This window comes from Lichenostomus cassidix, chromosome 6, assembly GCF_008360975.1.
Source record: "Lichenostomus cassidix isolate B80296 chromosome 6, HeHo_3.0, whole genome shotgun sequence".
Lineage (NCBI taxonomy): Eukaryota > Metazoa > Chordata > Aves > Passeriformes > Meliphagidae > Lichenostomus > Lichenostomus cassidix.
The window spans coordinates 11,555,305-11,581,127 of record NC_139487.1 but is presented as its reverse complement, the minus strand read 5'-3'; the positions used below and the strand labels follow the sequence as shown (position 1 = coordinate 11,581,127).

Genomic DNA, 25,823 nt, shown 5'->3' with positions numbered 1-25,823 from the left:
TCTGCCTGAGCATAAAGTCTCAGCAGAGTGAGAAGGGAAAGGGAAAGAAACTTGCGGGCAGCTGGAAATTTCAGAACTGTTCAGAGGCCTGGTAGGTATCCTACTATCCAGGAGTACCTGGATGTGTTGTATGGCAAACTTAAAGGTAGCAAAGCTTCTGCCATTGCTTCTCCACTCTTACCAGTGTGCCCTGTTTGCCTGAGGCTGAAGTGCCTTTATACACAACTAAGTCCTCAAGCCTGTGGTTTCAGTGGTCACATCCCACCCTCTCCCCAGCAGACAAACAGGGCATTCCCAGAAATCCTGGAACAGATTTCATGCCCACAGCTAGCAAATAAGAAGGCCAGACAGGCTTGTTCCCTCTCCTGCTCCTAAAGGAGGTCTGAGGGGTCTCAGCATGATGGATGTGGAGAAGTCAAAACAGATGCAGATGAGGAAATATCTTTGCAAGGGCTGACACTGATCTTTCCCCTTGCCCTTTGAAATACACTTCTTATGGTTTGAAGACAAGAAAAGCCTCCTCACATGCTGACCTGGCAACCATGTGGGACCTCTTTCAGTCCTGCCTGTGTGCAAGCATGGCCCCAGCAAGTGGGCTTGCTCTGTTGGCGCTTGTGAGGCCAGGGAGTTCCTCTCTCTGGGCTCCAATTCACATTTCTTGAGAAATTAGAGAAATGTAGATGTTCTCTAATATAGCTAGATTGGAGATCTAACTACAATAAAATGGGTAGCATTTTGTTCTACGTCAAGCCAGATGGAGGGAAGTTGAAAAGGGAACCTGTTTACTTCAGTGGGATGCTTAGAAGACAGCATGGCAAAACCCCACTCTTAGAGATGAATATTTAATATATTTGGAGACTTCCTATTCACAGCAATCCCCCTTCTCCCAAGCTTTGAGAAATTCAGAGGTGTGGGAGAGCTGTCCCACAGAAGCATGACATCAGTTAAAGAAACAGCAAATGAATGTAAAAGTCAAAGTGGTTGGACTTCAGATGTCTCCACAAAATGGAAAAAACCCACATAATTGAACTAGCCCTGTCAGAACACCAGTTGCCCAAGATTAAGACAACAATGAGAGTAGGACTAGAAAAATTAATATAAACCACACAGTATAGCCCAAAACATTTGAAAAAATGTGTTCTAGAGGGACAATTTAAAATTGGAACTTGTTTTATCATGTCTTAATCTGGACAGATGTTTTTTTACAACTACTTAAAAGTGAACACTACATAAAAGGGAACTGATAGGCAGCATTAAAGAGAAGAATGCTTTAGAGGAACATGACTCCATGACATCTTTTGTGTCCCTATTACTTGCTAATCGTTCTTTTCTATCTATAGGGGAAAGAAATGAGGAAGTGCTGCTTGGAAAATTGTAATTAATTTCTTACTACACTGAAAACTTCAATTATGAACCCAAGGGAACACCAGTACTAGTTAACTTTTGCAAGGCTTTATAAGTACACTGAAGTTCACTTTGGTATGACATTGAACTGCTCCCAACTCAAGTGGGACCCAAATAACACAAGCCACAGTCAACAGCTCCATCCCAACAGGCAAAACATCCCTAGCAGCAGAGTCCAGAACAGCCTGAAGGTGTCCCAGGAAAGCTTCAGCAGAACAAGGCACTGCAAAGGGCAGAGTTTGAGCAGACAGCAATATTTCAAGTCTTCTTAATGAGCTTGTCATCAAAGAGGCAAAGCAAATACCAGCTGCAATTCAAATCTGGGCAAAGGAAAACCAAGAAAGGATGTCTTTGAAAAGCAGAAGAGCTTCCCAGAAGAGATGGAGATGTCACAGCACAATTTAAAGGACACTCTTCCCTTGTCACAGGGTTGGAACGAATAGTACCAGCAGAAAAGCAGAAGCCCACACTAATCCCTTTGCACAGTCACGAAACAATAGGCATTTCAGAGGTGGCAGTGGAGAACACCCTCATTTTCCACAGTCATAAAGGACAGCTACAAAACAAATAGAGTAATAACCCTGCTTTGGTTCCAACATAGAGAATTGCCTTCCAAGCTCTTAAACAGAAACAAACGTCAATTGCCATGTAAGTTACTAAGTGGGGCAGAGGAAGCCATTTAGACATCACAAGATAGCACCATAAATATTACAAAACATTCATAATTCAAGCATTTTGTTTCATGCAGCAACATCCCAAGCTCAGCTGAGATATTGGTGTGGTGATGCTTAAGCAATAGGCCAGTCTAGGAACTTTAGTCCCAACACCCTGATCATTCAAACCTATGTACAGGGCAGCCTTGAGCTGAGGCTCAGAGGTAACCACATCAGAAATGTCATGGCATGATTCCTTTCTGGGCATGGTAAATGCAAGTCAAATTGTGGAAAATCAAACGAGGGCTTCAGCCAGACCAGTATATTTTGACTACTGAAACTAAAATAGCTAGAAAAAGAAAGCAGCTACCATCCTCCTTATACTTGCAGAGGCACAGAGTTAAAAATTCAAGCAGATTAGGAAAAAGGCAAGAAAATATGGGTTCAGAAAATAGCTTACAAAACAATCACCAGAGAGGTCAGGGTAGGCTGTCAAGGGCTGCTTCCAGCTTACTACATCTGCTAAAGTCATTAGACAGTGTCACCCCACCCTCGGGCTCCCAGGGGCAAGAGCAGAGGAGGGAGGGCTCCTCCTCATCTCCTGCTGACCCGGCTGTTTCTGGTGTGAGTGTAAATTCTCTCCATCCATTCAACATTTTGCAAACAGGCCGCTGGAAGAGGGAGTGCCTGTTTGCAGGGTTGGTCAGGCACTGTATTCCCAGAAAGGAGCTGATTTCCAGGAGAACTTGGCTAGAGCAAATCATCACATCCAGTTTTACCTCTCTGCTCTATGCTTGCCCCAGGCTTTCATTGGAGCCAGCACAGAACCTGGATTAGTGTAAATGTCCCTGTTCCTCCTATCAATAGTCCATTTCCATTGACTACTTTAAAACAAGGCACCCAGGCTCCCTCCAGAGACAGTTATTTCCAAGACAGCTAAAGTTTAAAATAAAACCCACCCTTTGCAACCACATGCACCAACAGGATGCCTTGCTTATGCTGATGGAGAACAAAGCAAGAGAATAACCACCCTTAATCACTGCCTCCAAAAAGCCTGGAGACAAAGACACTGCTGCAGTGAGACAAGCAAGTGCCACTGAGCATCCTTACTCTCAACACAGACAGCTCTGAACCTCTGCCTGCCCAGAGAAGCCCTTCTCCAGCCCCAAGCTGCAAGCATTTGAAGGAGAAAAGCATCTCTGTTTTGCCAGCATTGTTCCTGTTTGGAGAAAAAACTTCTACAAACACTGTTTTTTATGACATTAAACAACTTTCCAGTAACTCCTAGCCAGAAATTCCAAATCACCCACCCTGCCTCCTCAGATGGCCTCTGTTTGTCTGCATTAGTATGTACACTGGGTAGAAACTGCAGCAGGACAGGAACTGATTCATAAGTGCATCAAGTATACTCTGCTGCTGGGCTGGTGCCAGAAGGGCAGGACACATGGCCAGGCAGCACTGCTTTCAGAATGGACACTGAAGGCTACACATCTTCCCTTTTGAAGAAGGGGCTTGGGCTGGTCCTTCCTCAAACTTGGGTCTCCTTGTTACAGAGTAACAAACACTGGAACATACAGAAGCAGCTAGACAAGCTGTCCCACGTATTTAATGGTGGCCACTCACCTAAACCTGTCCTCTGGGATAAAGCCAACAGTGCTAGAGGAAAGGTGGTCAACCTACAGACGTGTTTGCTTCTCCTCTTCAAATTCCAGGCACAGCTCAAGGACTGACCATGAGAAGGGGCTTCTGTATAAGGGAGTATTTACTCTTTGTATCATGACCTTGGTCTCTTACAAGGCTTAAAACTCAAATATACAGCCACACTGGGAAGAAATAGAAACACACAGAACTGAAGTAGTTTCTCAGAACAAACAACAGGGCAAAGCTGGGCTGGGTGTACAAACAGAAATCAAGTCCTGTTTATCAGATATCAAACTACACACTCTTGAAATGCTATGTAAAGAAAAAAAAAAAGCACTCTGAAGAAACCCATTAAGCACAATTGCACCTGAAATAAAGCATAATGTTGGCAATTACTGTATCTGGTTGCACATCTGACCAATGCATACAAAGTTATTGACAATTCACAAACAAGCTAGGAAACTGCATTTGCAATTTAGTACGGAGCTACAGCCACATTTGAAACCTAGAAAGCTGCTAGACTGCCACTCATCTGTTAAAATAAACAGAAGTGTACTGGGTTTTGGTCTGCTTTTACAAGATAATACTAATGCTCAGAGACATTTGCTAGCAGTGGACACACTCCCCTCTTTGTATAAAGGGGGATGATCATGAAGACAAGGACCCAGAAAAAGAGGCAGAGCAGCAAAAAGTCGACGTGAGATAGAAACAGTGATCTTTATAAAATTTAAAACAAAAGCCTCACCAACACTAAAGAAACAGGAATAAAAATCAAGGCTACTTGCAAAAACAGGAGTGGCAGAGGGGATATAAAGATACAAGGGTGGAACACTTTTAAGCGTGCACCTTTAGCCAAGATGCAGTAGTTAACCCTGAAAGTAATCTTGGCCCCATGTGGCACCAAATAAACCCATTTACTTAACCCTGGAAAGCAACACCTTCAAATAAAGGGTGCTGTGTTCCCCAGGAAGAGGCAGAACCCAAACTCAAAAAGCCCACAGTCTAAGAGGGAACTTCAATAGGGAAGCAAGCACAACTCCCAGAATTGAGAGCTGTTGCCTCTGTCCCTCTAGGCCACAACTGCAGCCAGTGAGCAGCACAAGTGAAACCAAATGGTGTAGCAGAGGGCACTGCCAGGCATACGCTCATCTCCTGACATTATTGGTACAACCAGCAAGTCCCAAGACCTCCAAAACAGGACTCCCAGATGAGCAAAGACCTTCCTTATGGATACTTCAATGCCAAGTTCCACATCCCAGATAGAGAAGAGCAGCCTCCCTTCCCAGAGATTCCTTTGGGTCCTGATAAAGTTACACTAACCTTAATAGCCTTGTTTTATGTATTGCATGCACTGTAACATTGAAAATTGGTCTGCAGTTATGTAATTGCAGAGGAAATAGCTACAGTCCTGCTCAGCCCAGCTGAAAACGCTGTCCCATGACGCCTCCACCACAGGCACAGCTCCCAGGGGCTGCAAGGGAAGAGCTCCCATCCTGCCTTCAAGCAGAGCAGCAGAGGCAGAGGTGCTCAGGAGTGTGCTCATACTTCACTGCCTGTCAGGTTTTCCATTGCAAACACTGCCGACACAGTTTATAGCTTGACCATTTCAAGCCACATCCATGCAAAACTTGGCAGGGAGGGAGCTACTCTGGCCCAGTCCCTCCCTCTTCCACCTAAAAGAAATCTGTCAGATTCCTGCTTTAAAGTCACAACATTTCTTCTCTGCAACAGAAATACATTTTTAAGTCACTCCATGAGGCTTTTTTTGGTTAAGGTTTAAAAGAAGCCTATGTAGTCGACAGGCAGGACTTACGTCAACTATTCACATAGTTATTCTGAAACAACTCAGAAATGTTTAGATAGTGTTGGACAGAGCAGGTTGATTACACCATGCCTTTAAACAAATCACAGTCACTTCTAGCAAGAAACACAAGCCCTGTAACTACAACTTGTTCCCAGACAACATCTGTAGAGACTAAACCTCCTTTTTTCTCCTGATGCATTTGTGACCATTGCTACATAGATTTTCCTCCCTAGCCAAGTAAAAAAGAAAGCGTCAAATACTCATTAAGATACAACAGGCACACTCTGGGTATTCTGCTCTTATAAACAGACCTTAAGGTCTGAAGGACAGTTTTTGTTGAGCCAAGATAGTTGTTTGTTGCAAAAAAGAAATGTTGAAGCCTGAGAGCTGGTAATAACTAAATAACTTGTTCTGAAATACAACAGCTTCATTTCAGTCTAGCAAGGTTTGGTTCCACAGTAATTGCAGCAACAACCAGGTTATAGTGACCCAAAGGCTTCACAACTGAGATTAAGAGTTTTGGAAATTATTCACCACATATGCTACACTGACCTTGCTTTTAAGTCATAATACTGGACAGAAGTTCCATCTTCAAATGATGTACAAGTAATAACTTTCACTAGCACAATAACGAAGACAACTTATCCAACTCTTTCAGTGAAAGAGAAAACCAAATCAGAAAAAGTCCTACCAAATGGGCTTGCACATATCTGCCTATGAGACACCTTAAATACCATCTCTTATATGAGAAAAGTAACACTGAATAATAGTATACAGTAAGTGTGACACACTTAAGATGAAGCTGAAGTAGCTTGATGAAAAGCAGGTAAGACTTCAATAAATCAACAACATATTTTTCCTGCTTTTACCTCTGCCTTATTCACTGGCCTTTGAAGAACCACAGCTTATGTCTTTTCAGGAGAGGACACAATTTGGAGGCAAACATCAGAAAAGATGGTAACTCTAGCTCAGGCCCTAGAAGCGTGCAGAAGAAAACATCCAGCAGGACATGAAACATGCACCATCATTTGGAAATTGGTTTCAAGATTCTTTGTGTAAAAAACATAAGGAAATTTGACCAGTGAAGAGAAGGTGTTTCTTCCCCATGAAAGCCACAACAAAGCCAAGTTAACGTTTCTTCTACTCCAGAAAACAAAAGAACCATTTAAGTGTCCTTGGCATCAGCAGGCAACCCTATTCAGGCAAGGTTTTAAAATGAGGTTAAGGCAAGGTTATTATTCAGGCAAGGTTAAGTCATCTGTGTCTCTACATAGCTACTTTTCCTCAAAGTACAGGTAAAGAAACACCCACAGCAGACATATGATATGCCATATACATGTCTTTACACACAAGAAGTTTGAGATAATGGCCCAGCATCACATCCAATGCACACTGCCCAGTCTGACAGGACTTCTCAGCTGTCAGCTAACAAAGGTGTCCAGCCACTCTTCCTTTCTTTGATTGAAGATGCTGTCCCTGCTGCAGGTGACAACTGTAATACCTTGCATCACCTTTGTCTGCATTTAGAAGAATGAGTCTAATTTGTACATCACAGGTATAGTTTCAAACACTTACAAGCCAATATAACCATACATTCAAATGGATTATTACACATGTGCATAGTCCAATAATCTTATTTTCTGGAAAATTTATATCCCCATGTTGTTAGAGGTCATAACCACATCTCCTAGGTTGGCTTGCTTACACTAAGCAGATACTCAAATTCAAACTGTAATTCATGAGTTTTGAAAGTCGACACTTGAGAAACTTCTGCTAGTTGTCCTACATGCCATCCACAGGTTCAGCTGTAGCTGAAGAGACAAGAAGACATAGTATTGAAGTCATTCCTGTGGTATCCCTAAGCTAGGAGAGAATTAAGAGACTATGTTTGGAGTTCTGTTCTTGGAAAAACTAAACCATGAGTTCCCTACCATAACAGTTAAAACAGGCATCCAAGCAAGTGATGCTCTCTCCATCACCAATCTGTGACTTATGACCTTATTTGCTTTTTTTTTAAGGATATGGATATATCTTTATTTTGTACATACATAAATATAAAGAGCAAGGTCACAGCACAGAATTCTGGGCTTCAGATTTCCTTTCTTGTTTACATGGGCATTAGGGAATCTGGCAGCCAAGCATCAGAATATGGTTTTAAGAAGTATAATCCAAGTTCAAGGATGTTTCCTTGGAAGAGTCACATTTCTGGACCCACTAATTAATTCAAACTCTGACATTCTCCATTTCTATCGCCACATACCATGTGGCTCAATACAATGTGGTCTGAACTGTGCAAGGCAGGGAGGCCACACTAAAAGAAAACACAAAGGAACTACAACTGGAATTCAGACACTTGTATTATTTAACAGCCCAATTAATTCCCTTGGCTCCACGAGCCATTATCCAAGACAAGGATATCATGAATATGAATATAAGTCACCACAATATAACCAGGCTTGCTCTGATGGCAGTAACACCCACTATTGACAATGAAAAGCTGCAGGCTTGGAAGGGAGGATGCTTGTCCACTAGCCCAGACACATTCAAGAAGTAAAGACATTTTTCCCCCTTCAATCATAACTATTGCTTTAAAGTGGGGCAGATGAGCAGTTTGGTTTCTATTAGTTTTGCAAATGATACAGTCAGTACCCCAGGAGATGGGTATTTCTGTTCACACTAGCCAGTGCATTTCCACACACAATCCTTTTGGACACCACACTAAAATCACCAGGCAAAAAAAGACTGTATCACTTTGAGCCAAACAAGCATGAGGCTCTCGTACAGCAGAGAAATTACAACTCCATTAAAAGAAGGGGAAAAAAATACAATGCATGGTCATCTTTGTGGATAACCTATCTCAAAGCCCTGGAAGCTGAATTTGAACCTCAGATCAGGGTGCCCTAATTTCCCCAAGCTGTGGTGTGCCCAGCATGCCCCAGAGCCTGCCAGTGGTGAGAGCCCTGAGTGTGAAGGTACCACAGTGTGAGCCTTGGCTTGAACAGATACAAATGTCAGCAGCTCTTCTGGATGAGGACACACAAGTCACGAGTGGGCTGAAAACCAGTCCTGGACAACAGCTCTGGATTAATACACAAGTAGTGCTGCAGAGGAGGAGGGTGAGCTGCTGAAGACAGGCAGTTATTCAAACCAGCTGCTAAGCCACTCCAACCACTCACACGTACACAGTCTCCTGCATGTGTTCTGCCCAACTCAAAGCTACCAGGCATCCAAAAGTTAAAGTACACAAAAGACATCTATACAAACACTTGCCAAAAATCTCATTTTCCAAGTGCAAGCTGGTTATTCCAAGAATGGCAGAAGAAAGGGATTTCATCTTGATTTTACATGAAAGCCTCCATCCCTTTGCCTTAAAATTCCCCAATTAACACTTCTGCAAGAAATTTTGAAACTGTGCATGGCCACGTATTTATCTACGCACATTCTCTCCCCTCCCTACCGAGTTCTGGGCCATGGGCTAAGCTGTCAAGCCAAGTTTCATCCCAAGTAATTTTTAAACACTCATCCTATAAATCCTCTGCAAAGGGAGTTAGTAATGGAAATACTGACAGAAACTTGAAGACACAGCAGGGCAACTATAGCAGCCTACTATACATCAGCTTCATTAGCTGCAGATCCTTCTCTCCTTCACCTTCATTTTCCATTAGAGTACCTTGGCTAATTAACACACAAAACCTACGAAACATTCTTACAGTAGAAGGCAACATTTGGCCCCCAGCCCAAATCAACACTGAGAAACTTCAACATCCTCTGCCAGACATAGTAACTGTACCAGATGGAGCAAACGTACAGCTAACAAGTAGTGATGAGGAAACTGAAAGCAGAGGAACAAATGCAAAAATCGGACCACTGGAAGAGGGAAAAGCAGCAAATTAACTTACCGCTTTCATTTTTCTCTATGACATCCACGACCTCTCCAGCCTGGAGGCTGATCTCAGAGTTTTCCTGCTTCTCATAGTTGGACACCACCACATATTGCTCCAGGATCATGGGTTCAGAGCTAGCATCAGCACCTGGGGAAGGGAAAAAGCAAGCCGTAAGCCAGCTTCCAGCCATGGCTCCTTGAGAGCGACCTCCGTCCATCCGATTCACAACAGGCCAACTTGTCACCAGAGCCAAGCGAATCAGCAAACAACCTTGGCTCGCAGCATATCCCCAAATGGCTGGCCATATAGAAACAGCCTCCTCTGGCCCACAACCCAGCAGCACAGAGGGACATTGGAGAGAAGAAGAAGAAAAAAGGGGAGGAAAAAAAATATAAAAAGGAGCCAAAAAAGTGAATTAGTTGCACAGTTTCATGATGGATTCTGAAAATAAACCTCTTCCCAACATGGTTTCCACAATCCTTGCTCCTATTCAGAGCAAAAAATCCTGGGCAGAAGCAGTATAAATCCACAGCTGAGCCATCCCCCCAGTAAACCCAAAGAAAAAACAGCTCTCCCCTTGGCGGCTCAGCTCCTTCTCCACTCTAAAGGCTTGAGCTGAAAGTCAAGAGGGGGCTGTAGATGCCAATCATATTCGTCTGCACTGCAGCCCTTAAATAGAAACACATGAGCGGGACTGAAAGAGAGGGAGGTGGGGTGGAGGGAGCGAGGGGAGGGCGGGGAAGAGTGTTTACTTGAAACAGAAGAAGAAAAAAAGTTACAGCGCCAGATCCCTGCTCAAACACGGCCACCCCCCGCCTGCCCCCCGCCGGCTCCGCAGTTCCGCGTTCCCCGGCAGAGCAGCCCGGCGGGACGGGCTCGGCTGCCCCTCTCCATCGCCTCTCTGGAGCCCTCGCAGCCAACCCCCAGTTGTTTGGTTTCTCTTCGGACCAAGGGCTTTCGGCTGTCAGAGCCATTTATGAATGAGAGCAGGCGCTCACGCGAACAGGGGCCACGAAAGGTGCAAAGGACCCGCTCTACTCCCTTCCCCCACACTACTGGTGTTTCTTTCCTTTTTTTTTTTAATTTAAAAAAAAAAAAAAAAAAAATCTGACTTTTTCACCCCCCAAACCGAAATCATGCATTTCGAGGTGGAGCCACGAGGCAGGCACAGCACAGTGCCAGATGTGGAGGAGCCCTTGGGCTGCTGCATCTCAGCTCTGCAATGCAACACAGCGCAGATGGGGCCTCTGCACTCCCAAACCCAGGCACAGACCGACTGTGCTCCGCATAGAAACTGCCTTCAGAAGTCATGGAAACCTCTAGGTTTAGGTCTTTACTTTGTAAGAGCCGACATGACCTAATGCAAAATTATTTTACAGGTTTTCTCAATTACAGCAGTTTGGGACATCAGCATTATTATACATTTTACATATTAAGAGGCAGCTCCTGTTGTGCGGGATTAGGACGTGGTTGGAAAGGGAAGTCAGAAGCAGATATACAACTTGCTGAATGCCCCATTTTATGCAACAGGGACAGAGCCAGAAGCAAACTCCAGGTCTCCTGAAATTTCTGATGACAAATTGGCTACAAGAGACAGGAAGGAAGCAGCATGGTCTGAAACTGTCCACCAGAAAAGTCCAGGGACTGACAGCCAAGCACAGGATGCTGGGTGCTGTATTTCCCAACTCAGCATGTTCATATGTGTTTGGGCTGGACATGCAAAGTGATTCTACAGACAAGTAATTAGCATCCCTGCCAAGAAAGAGGTAAAGAATACATCAGCCATTAAAATAGCATCCTGTGAAATGAAAATCCTAGAAAAAAAAGCAATTAGTTCAACTGTTTCCTGAAAGGAAACACTATCACAATGCCTCCCCTTGGACCAGATTTAAGAAACCCAGAAAATTAGAAGACTTCCTTGCTCCCTAAGCATGCCTCTGCCTCTCCTCAAGTTACACAAGTTAATTTTCATTAAAGAGGAGTCATCTCCTCTAGAAGCTTGTGTTTAAGAGATTTAGCTTTTCTATAGATATTTGAACCACAGCCAGTAGCAGGAATAGGAGAAGACCATGAACTGACGACATGAAAATTTATAATAGAAATTTTCACCACAGCTGTCCATTCCAAATAAGTATCATGTTTCTCTTCATGATCAATCAACTTGACTCATGCACTCTCGTTTAAACCAGTGCTAGCTGGGCTACCTGGAGTACAAGGAGATGCCTTCCCCTGTTTCACACTGTTTCCCACACAGTCTTTTCTCCAGTCTAGAATCCAGCAGCATTACAATCTTCCTTTAACCTACTTCGGCAAGTAACACCTACAACCCCTACTCTGTTTTAGTTTTAAGACAAATACAAATTTAACCAAAAACAAAAGCTGTCATGGACTTAAGTCTATGCATGTGCATCAGCAGAGAATTCAGTGTGTAGAAAGGCAAGAGGGACCAAACAGTGGCAAGGGGAGCAGGGGACATGCAGGAAGCTAACTGCTAAACCAGCAACCCAAATGCCTTCTTTACTCCAATCTGCTAAGCAGTTTTCATGGGACTGGAGTAAGGAAAAAAAATCCAAAACATTGCATTGGCTTGGTGGCAGGAGCAGTGTTCATGTGATGCATGTATCCCTGCTGGGAACAAGGAGAGGACCAGGCTAGAACACAGGCTGGCAAACACCCCACCAGCAGCCACTGAGGCCAAGCCAGGGACCATGTGCCAGGGGAATGCCCTTGCCAGGAAACATGGAGAATCAGCACTTCAAATCCACCTCCACAATTCTGACTCAAAAAAAAAAAATGCACTTAGAACAGCTCGGCAAGATAGGCTATTATCTGCATTCTCATATCTGAAATCATATCACAGCAGGGCTTCTCTGGGTTACTCTGCCCTGCTTTGGATAAGGTAGTCACTGCAGGAGGATTGCTTTGTCACTACAGCGGCTGGAGGAACACATACAATTAAGAGATTGTTTTAACAGACGCTTGTATAAGTGCTACAGGGTTCCTATTAAGACAAAAAATAGGGTGATAAATTCCTTGGTTTAGGAAGTAACCAAGGTCAAACAAACTTGTTCATTTCCAGCTACAGCAGATCATGCCTAGAGGATATCCCCCTTTCGAGGCGTGGGGTCCCTGTGGCTCCTGGAGTGATGGTCACCCAAGATGAGGTAGTGCACAGTGGGGAAGATTTCAGTAACAGACGAAATAAAGGAATAAGAAGAGAAGGAAAAGAGAGAAACAGCTCCTTTCAGTAACCAAAAGCCTTAACCATTTTCTGGTTTGGGTTGTTACTACATTCCCTTCAGGCACAGTCAGCAGGGGAAGGGACTTTAATCCTCCTCAGCCTTCCATCCCCCACAAGCATCTTTAGATGAATTACTCCTCAGTGACACTCAGGATGCCCACAACATTGCTGGTATACTGTGTCACTCCCCAAAGGGGATTCAAAAGAACAAGACAGGCAACACCACAGGGAGCCCAGCACCAGTTACACCCGCTGCCATGGGCGCTTCCGCATCCCTGCCAATTAGTTCAGGTCTAATTGGTAACACAGGACACAGCATGCATTGAAGAGTAACAGCCTGCTCAGTGTGAGAAGAAGGATGCAGCGTGGCACAAGTTCCCCAGCAAGCTTACATGCAGCTGCAATGCCACCCTGACACAATAGCTCTACTTTTCAAAAAGCATCTTCAGCCCAGGCAGGAGAAATGGAGAGCAGAGGAAAGGATAAGATTGATATGCCAGGTATAGGTTCCCCCCCTCCTCTCCCTCCAAAAAAGCAGAATTAGTGTTTTGGTTAAGCTCCAACTTGCAAGCCCTCCCCGGAGCAGAGCACAGATTGCTGGCTGAAATAAGAGTTTGCTTGCCTCTCCACTTCTTTTTGCCTCGAGTCCGTTTCCTGGTTAAAGTCTTGAGGATAGCCCTCCTCCTCTCCATAGGGCTCCACTTTACAATCCTCCCGCTCCTCACCTCAGCAATTCTCTTCCTGGGGCTGAGCAGAAATGTCATTGGAGCTTGTCCATGCCCCTCACAGCTGGCACTATTAAGTGACACAGTTGCACCCTGTCCCCCTCACCAGGCAGCGAGGAGGGAGCATCATTCCTCCTGCTGTACTCGGAGACCAGCAACTACTGTGAAAGCCTCCTAAATAAGAGCCCAGAGTACCCGTTCCAACAACATCATCATCCTCCTCCTCCTGTGTTGCAACAGCTAAGACCTATGATGGTTTTGCAATAGCCAAAAACGAAAACCACCAACTGGACTCCAAAAATAAAATCATCTGGATATGGGAATGTGAGACTTCTGATCTTTGCCAGATTACTCTCTTGTTATCAGGCTATAAACATGTCTGCTCTTTTAATCCATACAGCACACAGGCTTTTATATTGCTCTTTCATGATTATCAATCAAGTGTTTACAGATTGAGACTAAATGAATTAGTACTGGGTTGGTCAGCAGAAGCAGCCAAAACCACAGAAACGGCCAGTGAACGCCATAAGGGTGAGTCACAGCCCAACAACCAACTGGCAGGTAGTCCAGCCCTTCCGACACGGGCACAACTGCGGGGGACACGGGCAGGGTCTGCACACAGGGGTGTCTGGCAGACATGGCCCCGAGTGTCCCAGCATTCCATAAGATAATGTCAGAGCTCTGCACTTTTCCACGTGTAGGGAGGAGTAACTGTGGTAGCTTGGATCTAGAGCTGCGGTTTCTTGTTAAAGCCAGTTCTTGAAGGGTAAACTTTTATGTATCTCTGGAAAACTCCTTTTGGGGAAGGACGAAAGGAAAAAAAAAAAGCCCAGAATAGCAGCAAGCCTACTTCAAATGCCCAGATCAGTCTAACTGCTTACAACAATCACAGACTCAGCTCTAAACACATGGAATTCCTTCCCCTAAAAACTTTACCTTTCTTACCAGAAGGTCCACATGATTATGATAAAGTAGCATATTAAAATTTAATGTTTTCTTTGAGCCTTCCACCCATGACTTATCCTGAACTGTGTTAAGATAGAGAGCTTAGATCCGCCTAAAAATTGGGTTAAGTGTGTATTGCACACAAGATAAAACAGACTTTGCCACATAATGCATGTGAGAATACACAAGAGCTCATCATAGCGCACCAGTGTTGGAAAAGCAGTTCCTAAAATAAGCAGTTCCTAGAGTAAGCAGCAGGATGAGACTGATGAAGCCTGCTACTAATCTCTATGGGGACCACATGGATTCAGATCAAAACTGCTTCTCAGTCTAGATCTCACTTCTATTCAGTGAGGGAGTTTTTGTTTTGTCTTGATATTTTGGATTTTTCTCCTTCTGCTTTTTATTCTTAATGTGCCCTAGACAATCAGGGCTTTGACTCATCTCCTGGATACTCCTGCACTCCAGCCTGTCAGGATTCAGCCCTGCTGCCACTTAACATAATTCAGACTGTATTTATACATCAATTATTCCTGAGGGTAAGACTACTATTGCCACAAGCTGAGAGTGAAGGGGATTCATCTTCATCCCTTCCACCAGACAGCAATCCTCCCAATCCTAACAGTGTTTAACTTCACAGCTCAGAGGCTCTTGGTGTAGCAGCCCTGAGCCACAAAGCTTTAGGGACAGAGACAAAAGCTCACCACCTCCCACAGTTACTACAGAAATTCAGTACAAATCCAGTCTCAAGGTCTGGATTATTGCCAATTATAGAAGAAAATAAACATTTGGGTAAGTCTATCAAATGGGTTAATACACTATGATTTCTGTAGTTCTTCCCTGAGCCTGGCCAGGTACCTATTTTACAAAGCACAAAGGCACTCTATTGCATTTTCAGAAGAGAGTTTCAGGAGCAGGTGACACCCTGCTATTAGATGGAGATGAGTGGAAAGCAGAAAGAGAATGGTTCAGATCTGACCACCTAAGTAATGAAGATCCAAAGCCAGAGAAGTTTGGCCTAAAACCTTGTCCAAATCCCAAAGAATGCCCAAGAATAAAAGAAGATTGAGCATCATACACCCACCATTGGCCAGGTCAGCATATAAACCCTCTCACCCCAGGTTAGCAGCCACAACTGATGCACAAGAAGTTTCTCCCTAAGTGAATATCCATCTATTGTCAACTCCACAGTGCTCACGTGCCCTGCAAGCCTTTCAGTACATGGGGCAATAGCAGCCAAAGCTCTAGCCCTTCTTGCTATTTCTTTGGCTAAATGTGCCAAAATCTGTTCTAGATGGTAACTCCATGAGCTACATTAAGTCCCACCTAGCCTCCTGGGTTGCTGCTACAAGCAGCTGTAGGGGGCCCACGCCAACAGCATGCATGGCCACCAAGAAGGGAATATGATCAGCAATCAGAGCAGTAGAAAATTAACTGTGTGCCTGGATTCATTCCCCAGCATAAGACACACGTAGTATTTTCTAGCACTTCCAAGAACCAAGATCTGGGTAAGCCTTCAATAGTCTGGGACAAGTGGCAGCTTTAAGGCAGACTGTGGCTTCCAGCACTGGAGTGTGACACGAAGTTAAAACCAGCAGCAAAACACAGCCTGCGCCGGGAACGCCTCGGCAGCGAGCCTGGCAATGGTAAATGGCAGGCGCTCTCTCAAGTGGCTGCTTCAGCTCAGCTCTTCCCTCTTTACAGCCCTCAGCAACATTTCCAACGAAATCCTGACCAACAGAAAAATTCAGTGCTGACCTTTGCCAAGTGGAGCCTATTAGTCTTGGGATTTTTATTTTTTAGTTTTGATCTGCTAGGTTTTTAAACAGAGCCAAGAAAAATTAGAGGCAGGAGGGTGTAAGTAAAAAGTTGAGTCCTCTTTCCACTCCTCCTTGGAAAGTTGGCTCTCTGAACAGCAATTCCAACCAACTAGGTTACAGGTAGCAACAGTTAAGAATGCTGAAGTATTTTGCACACAAATCTGTTAAACTGCTTGGAGATTTTCTCACAGCTGCCAAACTGGGTCTTCCACCAGGCTGAAGTCACCAATATACTCTGGCATTTCCCTGCTCAGAGGTTCAACACATTCCCGTCCTTCCACATGGCACAAAGCAGATCAGCCAACAATTTTAAAAGCAATCAGGGTGACCAAACTAGTGCCCCACCACAGCACCTCTCAGGATGTGGCTTTGTGGCACCCATCTTTTTCCAGAGTACAAAATTAAACCATTTCCAGGTCTTGGTTGGAATCTCTACTTCATGGAGCAGGTCCATAACCTCAGCTAGAACTTGGGCAGCATGAAACTGGCTTCTGTTCTCATCTCCAAGCCACAGCCTATCGAGGACACATAAATGTACTACATAGGTAATGATCACATCCATATTCAAGTCTACTCTACCAGCTTCACACATCAGGATACAGCCTATGGCAGATCTGGACTGAAGAACAGCTATTTTGGAAACTGGGGATTTATTTGGATGAGAAGCAACTAAAAGGTCACGTGAAGTGGAATAGCATGGGGAACTAAGAACTTGCCAAATGTATATAAGACTTTTGAGCAGCATTATGTATCAACATCCACCTTCTCAAGCACCATGCAATGCAAACAATCACTTATATATGCACTCTCATCATGCACAGATTTTCTTTTTTAGCCAAACTAGCAACATGCATTTAGCTTAAAGTAGTATGCAGAAAAACCTTGTCAATCAGTCAGCCATTTTATATGGCAACATGAAACAGTCACAACAGATCTATTGAGTCAAAGAAACCCAACCTCACCCCCCAGCCAGGTAATTTGAGGGGTTCTTGTCATTTTTCCTAAGGGACACCACCTCTTCTGTCTCCTCCTGAACATGTTTCTCTCCTCCTCAGTCTCATTCTGTTTTTCTGTCTCAACCCCCTCATGACCTATGAGGCAGCAGGCTCCTGTGACTGAATACTTCAGATATTTCTGCACTTTTATATCCAGTTACCACCCTCAAATTAGACCTATTCTGCAAAGATGAGGCAGAACCCCCCAAGGACATATTTAACTTCTGTCAAGGTTAGCGTTTCTGGAATCACAGCAGTCTTGCTCACTAAAAACTTCAGACAAGCAAGCACTCATCGACCGAAGATGGTGGGATTTTATTCACATACTTTTAACAGGGCATAAACCTGAATATTTACCAAATCTGGTATGGAAATCAGCAGGAGCGTTTCCATATTTCCTTGCTCTGAGACCTATGTCTTGCATGGGGCTACTGTCAGGCGTCCCTGACACCTCCCCTAGAAGTTGTTCCCCTGCTTCCTCCTCCTTCCTGACTTGCTGCAACAAGGAGACTGCTGCTCCCTTGAAAATTTTGCATCTTTATCAGAGTTTCATATTTTCCATGTAGCACCCTTTCTGTTTACTGGGAAAAAGCAAAAGAGCATTTCAGAAGGAGAGGGAGCACACAGTCATGTTCCTCTGCCTTATCCTGACCCATAAATTTTCTCCCACATAGAATAGTGAGAGCACAGGTGTGCAGGTACTTAGCTGTGGCCACGCTCAACTCACCACAAGAGGGGAAGGTGCCTTGGATTGTGACTTTGAGTTGGGCAAAGAAGATAAAACACTGCAAACTAGTAACCCCTGCTAGCAGCAACATCAAGGTGAGGTAGTCAGAGAAGCAAAGCCCTTCCTTACAAGAAATCATGCATCATGAGAAACCAGTATACAAGCAGACAACAGATCCTGGGTATCCACTATCAGAGCCTCACACTCAAGACAACTCCAAAAACCACACACAGCTTGAACCAGAGAATTCTGTTTTTCACAGCATGCAGAACACCAAGACTCAAGAATTTACCTGGAGCGACACTCTTTTTTGGAGTCTCAGACAAACTGGACATCCAAACTTGAAATCCAATCATAGGGCAGCCATGAAAAGAGAAAGTAATTAGAGACACAAGAAAACAGTCACAAACAGTCAAAACCAGTCATATCAGAAAGTTTGAGAGTTAGTAAAGACAGCTTTGAAAGAGACATTAAGTTTTTCTTAAGAGTAGTGTTGGCATGATGGGGACTCAGAGGAAGGTCAGGTTGTAAAAACCACCCAGTTAATTTTTACATTTTAGTGGATTTGCAGAACCTACAAAACTGATCTGTAGGTGATCCAATTTTGAGCTCTCAGAATAAGATATGCCCTGAGGTTATTCCCAATAGCTCACAAAATACACACCAAGAGACAGTTTGACTTATTAAACCTCAGACCTGCAAAACTATTTAGCTTTGCAGCTGTTAATGAAACCCAAAAGACACATAGGCAACTCACAGATTGAGCTTAGCAAACACATAAGTTTCTACAAGCTTTTTGTTACCCTGGAATTGCATTAAGAAAAATAACAATAGACAAATAATGCTCCATAGAAAAGAGTACAAAGCTCCAAAAAAGGTACATTCAGAGTATTACTAGAAATTTAATTTTTTAACCAATGAACAAGACAGATCAGGTTACGGAGAAAGTTGATAACAGTTGTTACCAACAACGTTAAAGGATTTCCCTCCTCCTCCTCCTCCATGAAATGAGGTGGAAATACTTGGCTTGGGAATTTGGGAATGATCTTCAAACGTTACTTTTTTTCTTGAATGCACTAGAAACACGGTTTGAAAATTAGCAGGTTTTTCCCCATTTCTAAATCACAAACATTCCCCTTCTGTGGGATGAGGGAGCAGAAGCGCAGCTATTACTCTCTCATTGCCTCAGAAAAGATACATCTAGAAAGATACTGTTATATTGTTTATATGACAATCTGAGAATGTCCTAAATTCTGACAACTCCAAAAATGCAATTTGAAAAACTTATTTGCAATGGGGAATCCTGTTCTGGACCCAGCAGTTTAACAACAGAGAATGTACCCATCAATCACCTGGAGAGAAAAGCAGGCTATACTGGTGGCCTTGTCTATTTGTTGTTGTCTTTTTGAACTGCAGAGTACCTCCAAGCCAATTCAAAGATTAATAGATAGTAATGTAATAGATTCATAGTACATATGTAACTGAGAAATTGCTAATGTGATACAAACCTTTAAAACCGCTTTCAAACTTTCCCAGTGGAAACCAGAGGTCCAAGAAACACATTGCTATTTTCTCAGCACTAAGGGAATGGCAAGGTTTTAAAATAGTTTCTTTAAATTAGGGACACAATTTGCATTGTGTAGAACAAAACTGTAATTCAAACAGATTCAGTGTTCTGCTTACTTTACAGTAAACTCTCAACAGTGGCAACTCGGAGTAAAATCTGAAGTGTTTCTACCATCTGACTCCCAAACTCATGCGCTGCACTGTCACAACACACTACAAAATACACAGTGGTAAATAACAATAATTTACTTTGGACTACCATTTAAGAAAAAATGAAAAGGGCTCTACATTGGTAGAGTGCAACAGGAAATAATCTGGCAGAGTAACTTGTGCTGTAGCTCATGGAGGGAATATACAGCATGTTTCTGTTACAGACTTGGGGCACGCACAAGGAAGGGTGTGAAGGAGTTGTTGTCAGCAACTTGTCTATTAGCTTTTGAATAGACTTCCACTGCCTTCAGAACACAATTATGAATTTCAGTCAGCTGTCAGATCTTTTTCCAGACAGAAGAACCTGAATACGACAATGATAAATCAAGCAGATGATGTATTGCAGGAGCAACTAGGAAGATTTCAAAGTTTCTCCCAACCCAAGCTGCAGCAAAAGACCGAAACACCCGAAGTTAGAGGGAAGAAGTTGCACTTAACACAAGTTTAGGGCTACCCTGGATCTGTCTGCCCAAGAAGATAGAATTTAAACCTAGATCCACAGTAGCCATATCTACAGACACCTATGTAAGATCTCACCATAGAAAAAACCCAATTCTGTTAGCCATTATCAATTAAAAAAAAAAATTATTTTTAAATGACGTATTTTTTTTCTCCTTGTCAAAACTATTGATTTAAGCCAGAACAGAAGGGCAATATAATTATTAACTGGTAAACAATCCCACAGGTCACCAATGTGGGCTTCCCAGCCCAGGAAGCAGCATAAAAGGAGCAGCACTTCTCAGCTGCCCCAGCCTGACAGCAGCTAGAAGTGGATGAGGTTGCTTCTGAAGCAGAAGACAGCCGGCATATTTCAGCTGCTCCTGCACATCTGCTTAGCATTAAACTTCTTTCTTGGGGATTTTTTTTTTTATTCCGAGACGTTTAAGCTCTAATTGCTACCAGCTTTTAAGAGTCCCCCCTACAAATAATAAAAATATCAGACATTAGTGATAGATTCCACTTCACAGAGAGCTCAAACGAAGAGCCGCGGCGGGAGCCAGCGTACGGGGAGGAGGTCAGAGGCCTCAGAAACATGCTGTGCCTGAGCCAACAAAACACAAGCTTTGAACAGCCCCACGTTTCCCCTTTAGGACAGGGTTTTACTGGAATTCTGCATGGGGCTTGGAGCTGGTTTCCAATGGGATTGGTAACGGTAAACGAACAAACCTTCGCTTCCTGCCACTCCTCTCCCCCACTGCCACACGGCTAAACGCTGGCTGGTCTCAGATGACTTGGAAGTGCAGGGGGGGAATCTCAGTATTTGGAAGGAAAATTAAAGTTGCCTTCTCAAAGCAGGCCACTCCTAGAGCAATGGCATCCCAATTCTGCTCTTAACATCAGTCCCCACAGCCCTTCCTGCCGACTTCAGCTGGAGCCAGAACAAACTCCTCCTACTGGAATTATTTTTAAAAGCTCAAAAGGAACATGGATCCATAAATTACAGCTAAGCCACGAGACTGAGGCAGTTGTGAAGAGCACAGAGGAGGCTTTCCTTTGGAGCCACACTGCACAGAAATAGCAGCACAGCAGGCGTGTCACTGAAGTGGCTGCTGAACGCCATTCGATCGCTTCCAAGCTGCCACCATGGAGTTGGGCAACCCCAAGATGTGTCAAGGGGGCACCTCAGGTGTGAAAGAAAAGGAAGGAGTCGAAGGAGCAAAAAGCTTTGAAGACAAAATTAAGCTGGTTGCTGTAGTGAAAATGAAACATATTATTCTAGATTTCAGCAGAAGCTTTTCTGCTGCCAGTGAGACTGGTTTGCTTGCTGCTCCTCCCACCACTGGCAAGAGAACAGGCGCCAGACTGCTGGGGACTAATGCTTTATGCTTGTGATACAGCTCCACTCATCTCATTTTAGCAGCAGACTATTTGTCTTGTGTACAGCTAGAGCAGAGCAAGATTCCACAAAAACCTACAATAGCTGGAGTCAGTCTAGAATCGAATGTATGAGCTCAATGTTCCCAAAATCCAGTGTCACATTCATAGTACACATCAGTCCTGCACATCCAGGTGGGCCTGTGCTCCAGCAGGTACAGAGAAACTCCTCCTCCATGGGCATTTTAGCAGCAGCTACTGATGCAGGTTCCTTTTTCCAGTGTAAGTAACACTGAAATGTTCAGTTCAGTGTTGAGCCCAACATTCATTATTTAACACTGCTGCCAGCACCAGGAGGGACACTCTCCTACAGAATCACAGGTGTCATGTTGCTGGGGGCTGTCAGGGACCTTTATAACAAGCTTTTTTTAAAACTAATGTCTGTATAGCCATCTAACATGTTAAGCTACATATTTCTCAACAACAGTCCTGCGGTACCTCTGAGGAATTGGGTGACACTGGTCATGAGTCTCAGTGTGGTTGTAGTTCTGGCTATGTAACCCTTGGCCCCAAAGGATTTCTGTGTATAGCTGAGAAGTTAGCATGGGCCAAAGACCGGTCCCTACAAGGGACCTGGATGTGGCTACCTTCCTTTGGAGGGCAAAGAGTTTAATTATACATGTATGGCCTGTCCTTTGGAAGTTGCCTTCCACAGGAGACAACAGTCCTAAGGCCATTTAGCTAGTAAAACTATTTTGTTCTCATGAAGCCCTACCTTTAACATCAACTGGGAATACTAAAATCTCCCAGCAGTTAAGATGCAATTTAAATTACTGAAAAAAGGATTGTGAGAATAAGGGGCCATAATGAAAAGATCCTGACATCTGGTCTGTTCCCAACAGTCATCTGTTCTACAAGTGCAGCTGAGTGTTTTGCAGACTCATTTTCTATTCTTACACCCTTCTTGTCTTAATTGGAGGGGTGAAAAGAAAATAAGCAATACAATCAGTGATTTCTCAGACTGGAGCTGGGGGAAATAAATGTTCCTTCTGAAGAATGGGCGTGTTCTCATCCCAACAGTAGTATCTGACAAGTCAGCACGATGTGGGCTGACCACACTGTTCCTTAGACGTGTCCACTTCTTAGAATTGGCCTAGAGCCTTGTTGGCTGCAATGTTCATCACATATGGCAGAACAGAAAGCAGAAGTTAAGCCTGTATTTCAGTTTACGTTTTGGAAGACAAGCCTGCCAAGGAGTTGGTATAAACAAAGCACTATGTTGCTGTCCTGGGGGCTCAGGTGGGACACCTTACTGCCCCAAGCAGGTAAAGAATCCAAGAGCCAGGCTCAGTCTACTCAGTCCAATGCTTCTTGCTGAGATTTTGCCTCCACTTTTTTACCTCCCTGCTTCCTTTCTGCACTCTTCAGACAAGCTGAGGAACAACCTCCTCCTCCTCCTAACAAGGTGAGGCTGGCTAGTCAAGAGCAGAAAGCTCAGTGAGGAATCCCAAAACTGTGGGGCTTGTTTCTGCTTCCACCTGCAGACAGTGCACCATGCTCAGCATTCCTCCATACCCTTTTGAGCCTCTCCAAAACCTCCATCTCCCAGACCCATTGACCATCCTTCCTGCCTGCTTCCAGGCTTCTCTCCTCTAGTCCTTTCCCCTTCAGCTGGGGCTTGACACATTGGTTAAACAGTAAGGCAGTAAGATACAACAGTACTAGAGTAGTGGATGCAGAGAGAAATACTTGGTGTTGCTAAGGTCCCCCAGAAATGGAAGAACTTCTACTGGAGAATTACTATGATACAGAGTCTATGTGTAGTTTTATAACATGGCTGGAAAGAGGAAAAATGCAGATGAGCCTTCATCTGAACTGGAACCATTGCCATGCATTCTTGGCTCACACAATTAACTCATTCAATTAGGCAGAGAACAACAGACAGTCAGAGAAATGGGAGGATGGCACAGAAAGGTTTCAAGTGTTTTGATCTATCTCGCACGGTCCCACTCAGGGCACTCTGTTGAACTGCACCATTGATGTCTCTCCCTCCAGGAAGAGGGAGAGACCTAAACAAAAACAACATTTGTGCCTGGCTCAGGGTGGGCCTGGTCAGACATTACACTTCTTAGGTACCACAGTAACAGATTCATTTATTACTGTAACTGCTGGGCAAACAGTCATCACCCCCTGTCCCACACCAGGCCAGTTTAAATAAGCTTTCCTTGCTCTTATGTCTGTGGGATGCTGATGCATCATGTTTAAAGCAAGTGTTTTAAGAGAGTCCTTGAAGGAATACACATATATTAATTTTTCCCCCCTAGGAGACTGCATTTTAAAGTAAACTTCTCATCCCTGCAGAGATGGCTCCTCTTCTATACACTTGAAGCTGAACATCACCTCCACTCCCCATGCCATCTGTTCAAGAGGGCTGTATCTTGAAAAAATATTTGACTAGTAGATTATCAAACATGCAAATCCAGCTAAAGTGTCTGAGTAAGAGGATTGGCAGCAGGCATTAAATAAGGCCTTTAATTTTAGTCCTATTCACCAAGTTCAGCTCCGTCACGAACAGCCTGGGGAGGGTTTGTCAGTGCAGGGGGTGGGGGCAGAAGTGCTGAGCTAAAGTGACAAGCCTAGCCAGCACCTTCCTCCTTCCCTGGCAGAAATGATCCCACTGGGAGTTGCTGGGGATCCTTGCCTCCCCGGCACCACGCTGCAGACCAACCTCAGACCACGTCCACTTGCCACGTAGCCTGGCGTAAGCTAGACCCACACACACTGCTTGGAAAATGTTCACATCTGGCTTTCACGTGACTCGAGCGTGCCTCAGAAATTCATCATCTGGATAACTCACTCCTGCAGGGGAGAAATCCACAACCAAGGAGCCCTTTCCTGAGTTGGAACAGAGGAGTGGGGCCACAGGATCGTGTGCTTGACAAACTGCACAGTGACACGCTCACAGCTGCATTTTCACAGCCTCATCCAGTCCTTTATCCTTTCTAAAAGTACAAACGCAAAGAAAATGTAGTCCCAACTTTCCACTCTGTTTACTTCCGCAAAAGCCCATTTTAATCCCATTCGCAGACCCAGAAGTATCCAGGGCTGTTTAGTTTTTGTTCTGGCAGCCATAGCTCACATTAACTCTTTCCACATGGCAAGTGAGGATTGTTTCCCACATGATCACTGTGGTACAGCCCCTGCACATACAGTTTTGTAGCAGTTCCAAGTTTTACTGAGAAGTGCCTAGAATATCTGAATGCTAATCCACATCTACAGCTGTACAAACTGAGAGCATCACCCCCCGGAGGAAAAAAAAAAAAAAAAAAATTTAAAAAAAAAAAAAATCAGCCTCCAGCACTGCCAAGGAGGAGGGCAGAAAAGCCCAGACGTTGCACGTGGAAACTCACAGGTATGTACACATGCTGGGATTCATGGGTGGCTCAAAAAAAAGGAGCAAGAGTCAAGTCCCAGCTGTGAAGTAGCCACACTGCCAAGCACAGTACACGCAGCAGCATCGGTGTGTCCAGGCAGAAATGCCCAATAATGCTAGACACTTCTGTGAGTAATGCTTCCAGCCATCTGGAAGCATTACTTGGTTAGGTGAGCCACTCCATCCAGAGTGAACCAGAGAGGATTTACCCTGTCACGCAGCCTGGACACAGGCCAGCTAGAATGGGACAGGTGTGAAGCCACACATAAAGCTGAGGCACTTAGGGAGTGCTATTTTAGGGGTGAGTGCTCTCAACAGGCTAAGGACACACACCCTACATCCAGGTTTCCAGATGCTCAGGAGAGAGATTCAAGTGATCACCATCCAAAGACTAAATTACCCAAAATGCCCAAGGAAGATTTTGTCTGCTCCCCTAAGCCAGCCAGACCCATCTGTGCCACATACAGATTCCTGCAGTGGCTGAGGATCATCACTCTGTGCTACAGCTCCCAAGTACACTTCTCAGCTGCCCTATCTAGCGTGCCAAAATCAAAATACCAGTACTCGCTGTGCAAGAGAGGAAAAACCCACGCAGGCAGCGTTAATGCCATCTGCCACCAACAGACAGAAGAGAGAGGCAGAACAGGAGCAGATGGAGAATACAGAATTCCTTAAAACCAAGAGAAATGCCATGATATCCACTAAGGTACCAAGCGCTTTTTCGGTGCTCAGCTGAAGACTCTCTGAGGCATTTGCAAGGTTCAAGCTGTTCTGCCATGGCTGTGCTCAAGCCACACCTCATTCTTCCAGTCCCCCCTGCACCCAGTCTCCCTGCCCTCCTTCCTGGACACAGAGCTCTCAGCAGCACTGATGCTGAACTGGGAACGGCAAAGAACACAAACACATTCTTTTCCCTAATCCTGCACCCTGTCCCCACACTTCAGTTTAAAAGCCAAGGAG

General features: G+C 44.4%; 1 protein-coding gene across 3 annotated transcripts in view; it reads right to left on the bottom strand.

Annotated features, from left to right (window-relative positions):
• Positions 1-25,823, bottom strand: part of SH3PXD2A (SH3 and PX domains 2A) — a 241,894-nt gene that overhangs the window by 51,285 nt on the left and 164,786 nt on the right. For 2 of the 3 annotated variants that reach the window (XM_085064900.1, XM_085064901.1), the window contains one exon: positions 9,402-9,533. In XM_085064900.1, coding sequence (XP_084921026.1) covers positions 9,402-9,533 — 132 coding nt within the window. Of the gene's footprint in view, positions 1-9,401; positions 9,534-18,131; positions 18,180-25,823 lie in introns of all 3 variants that reach the window. The other variant, XM_085064899.1, reaches the window with a different exon arrangement.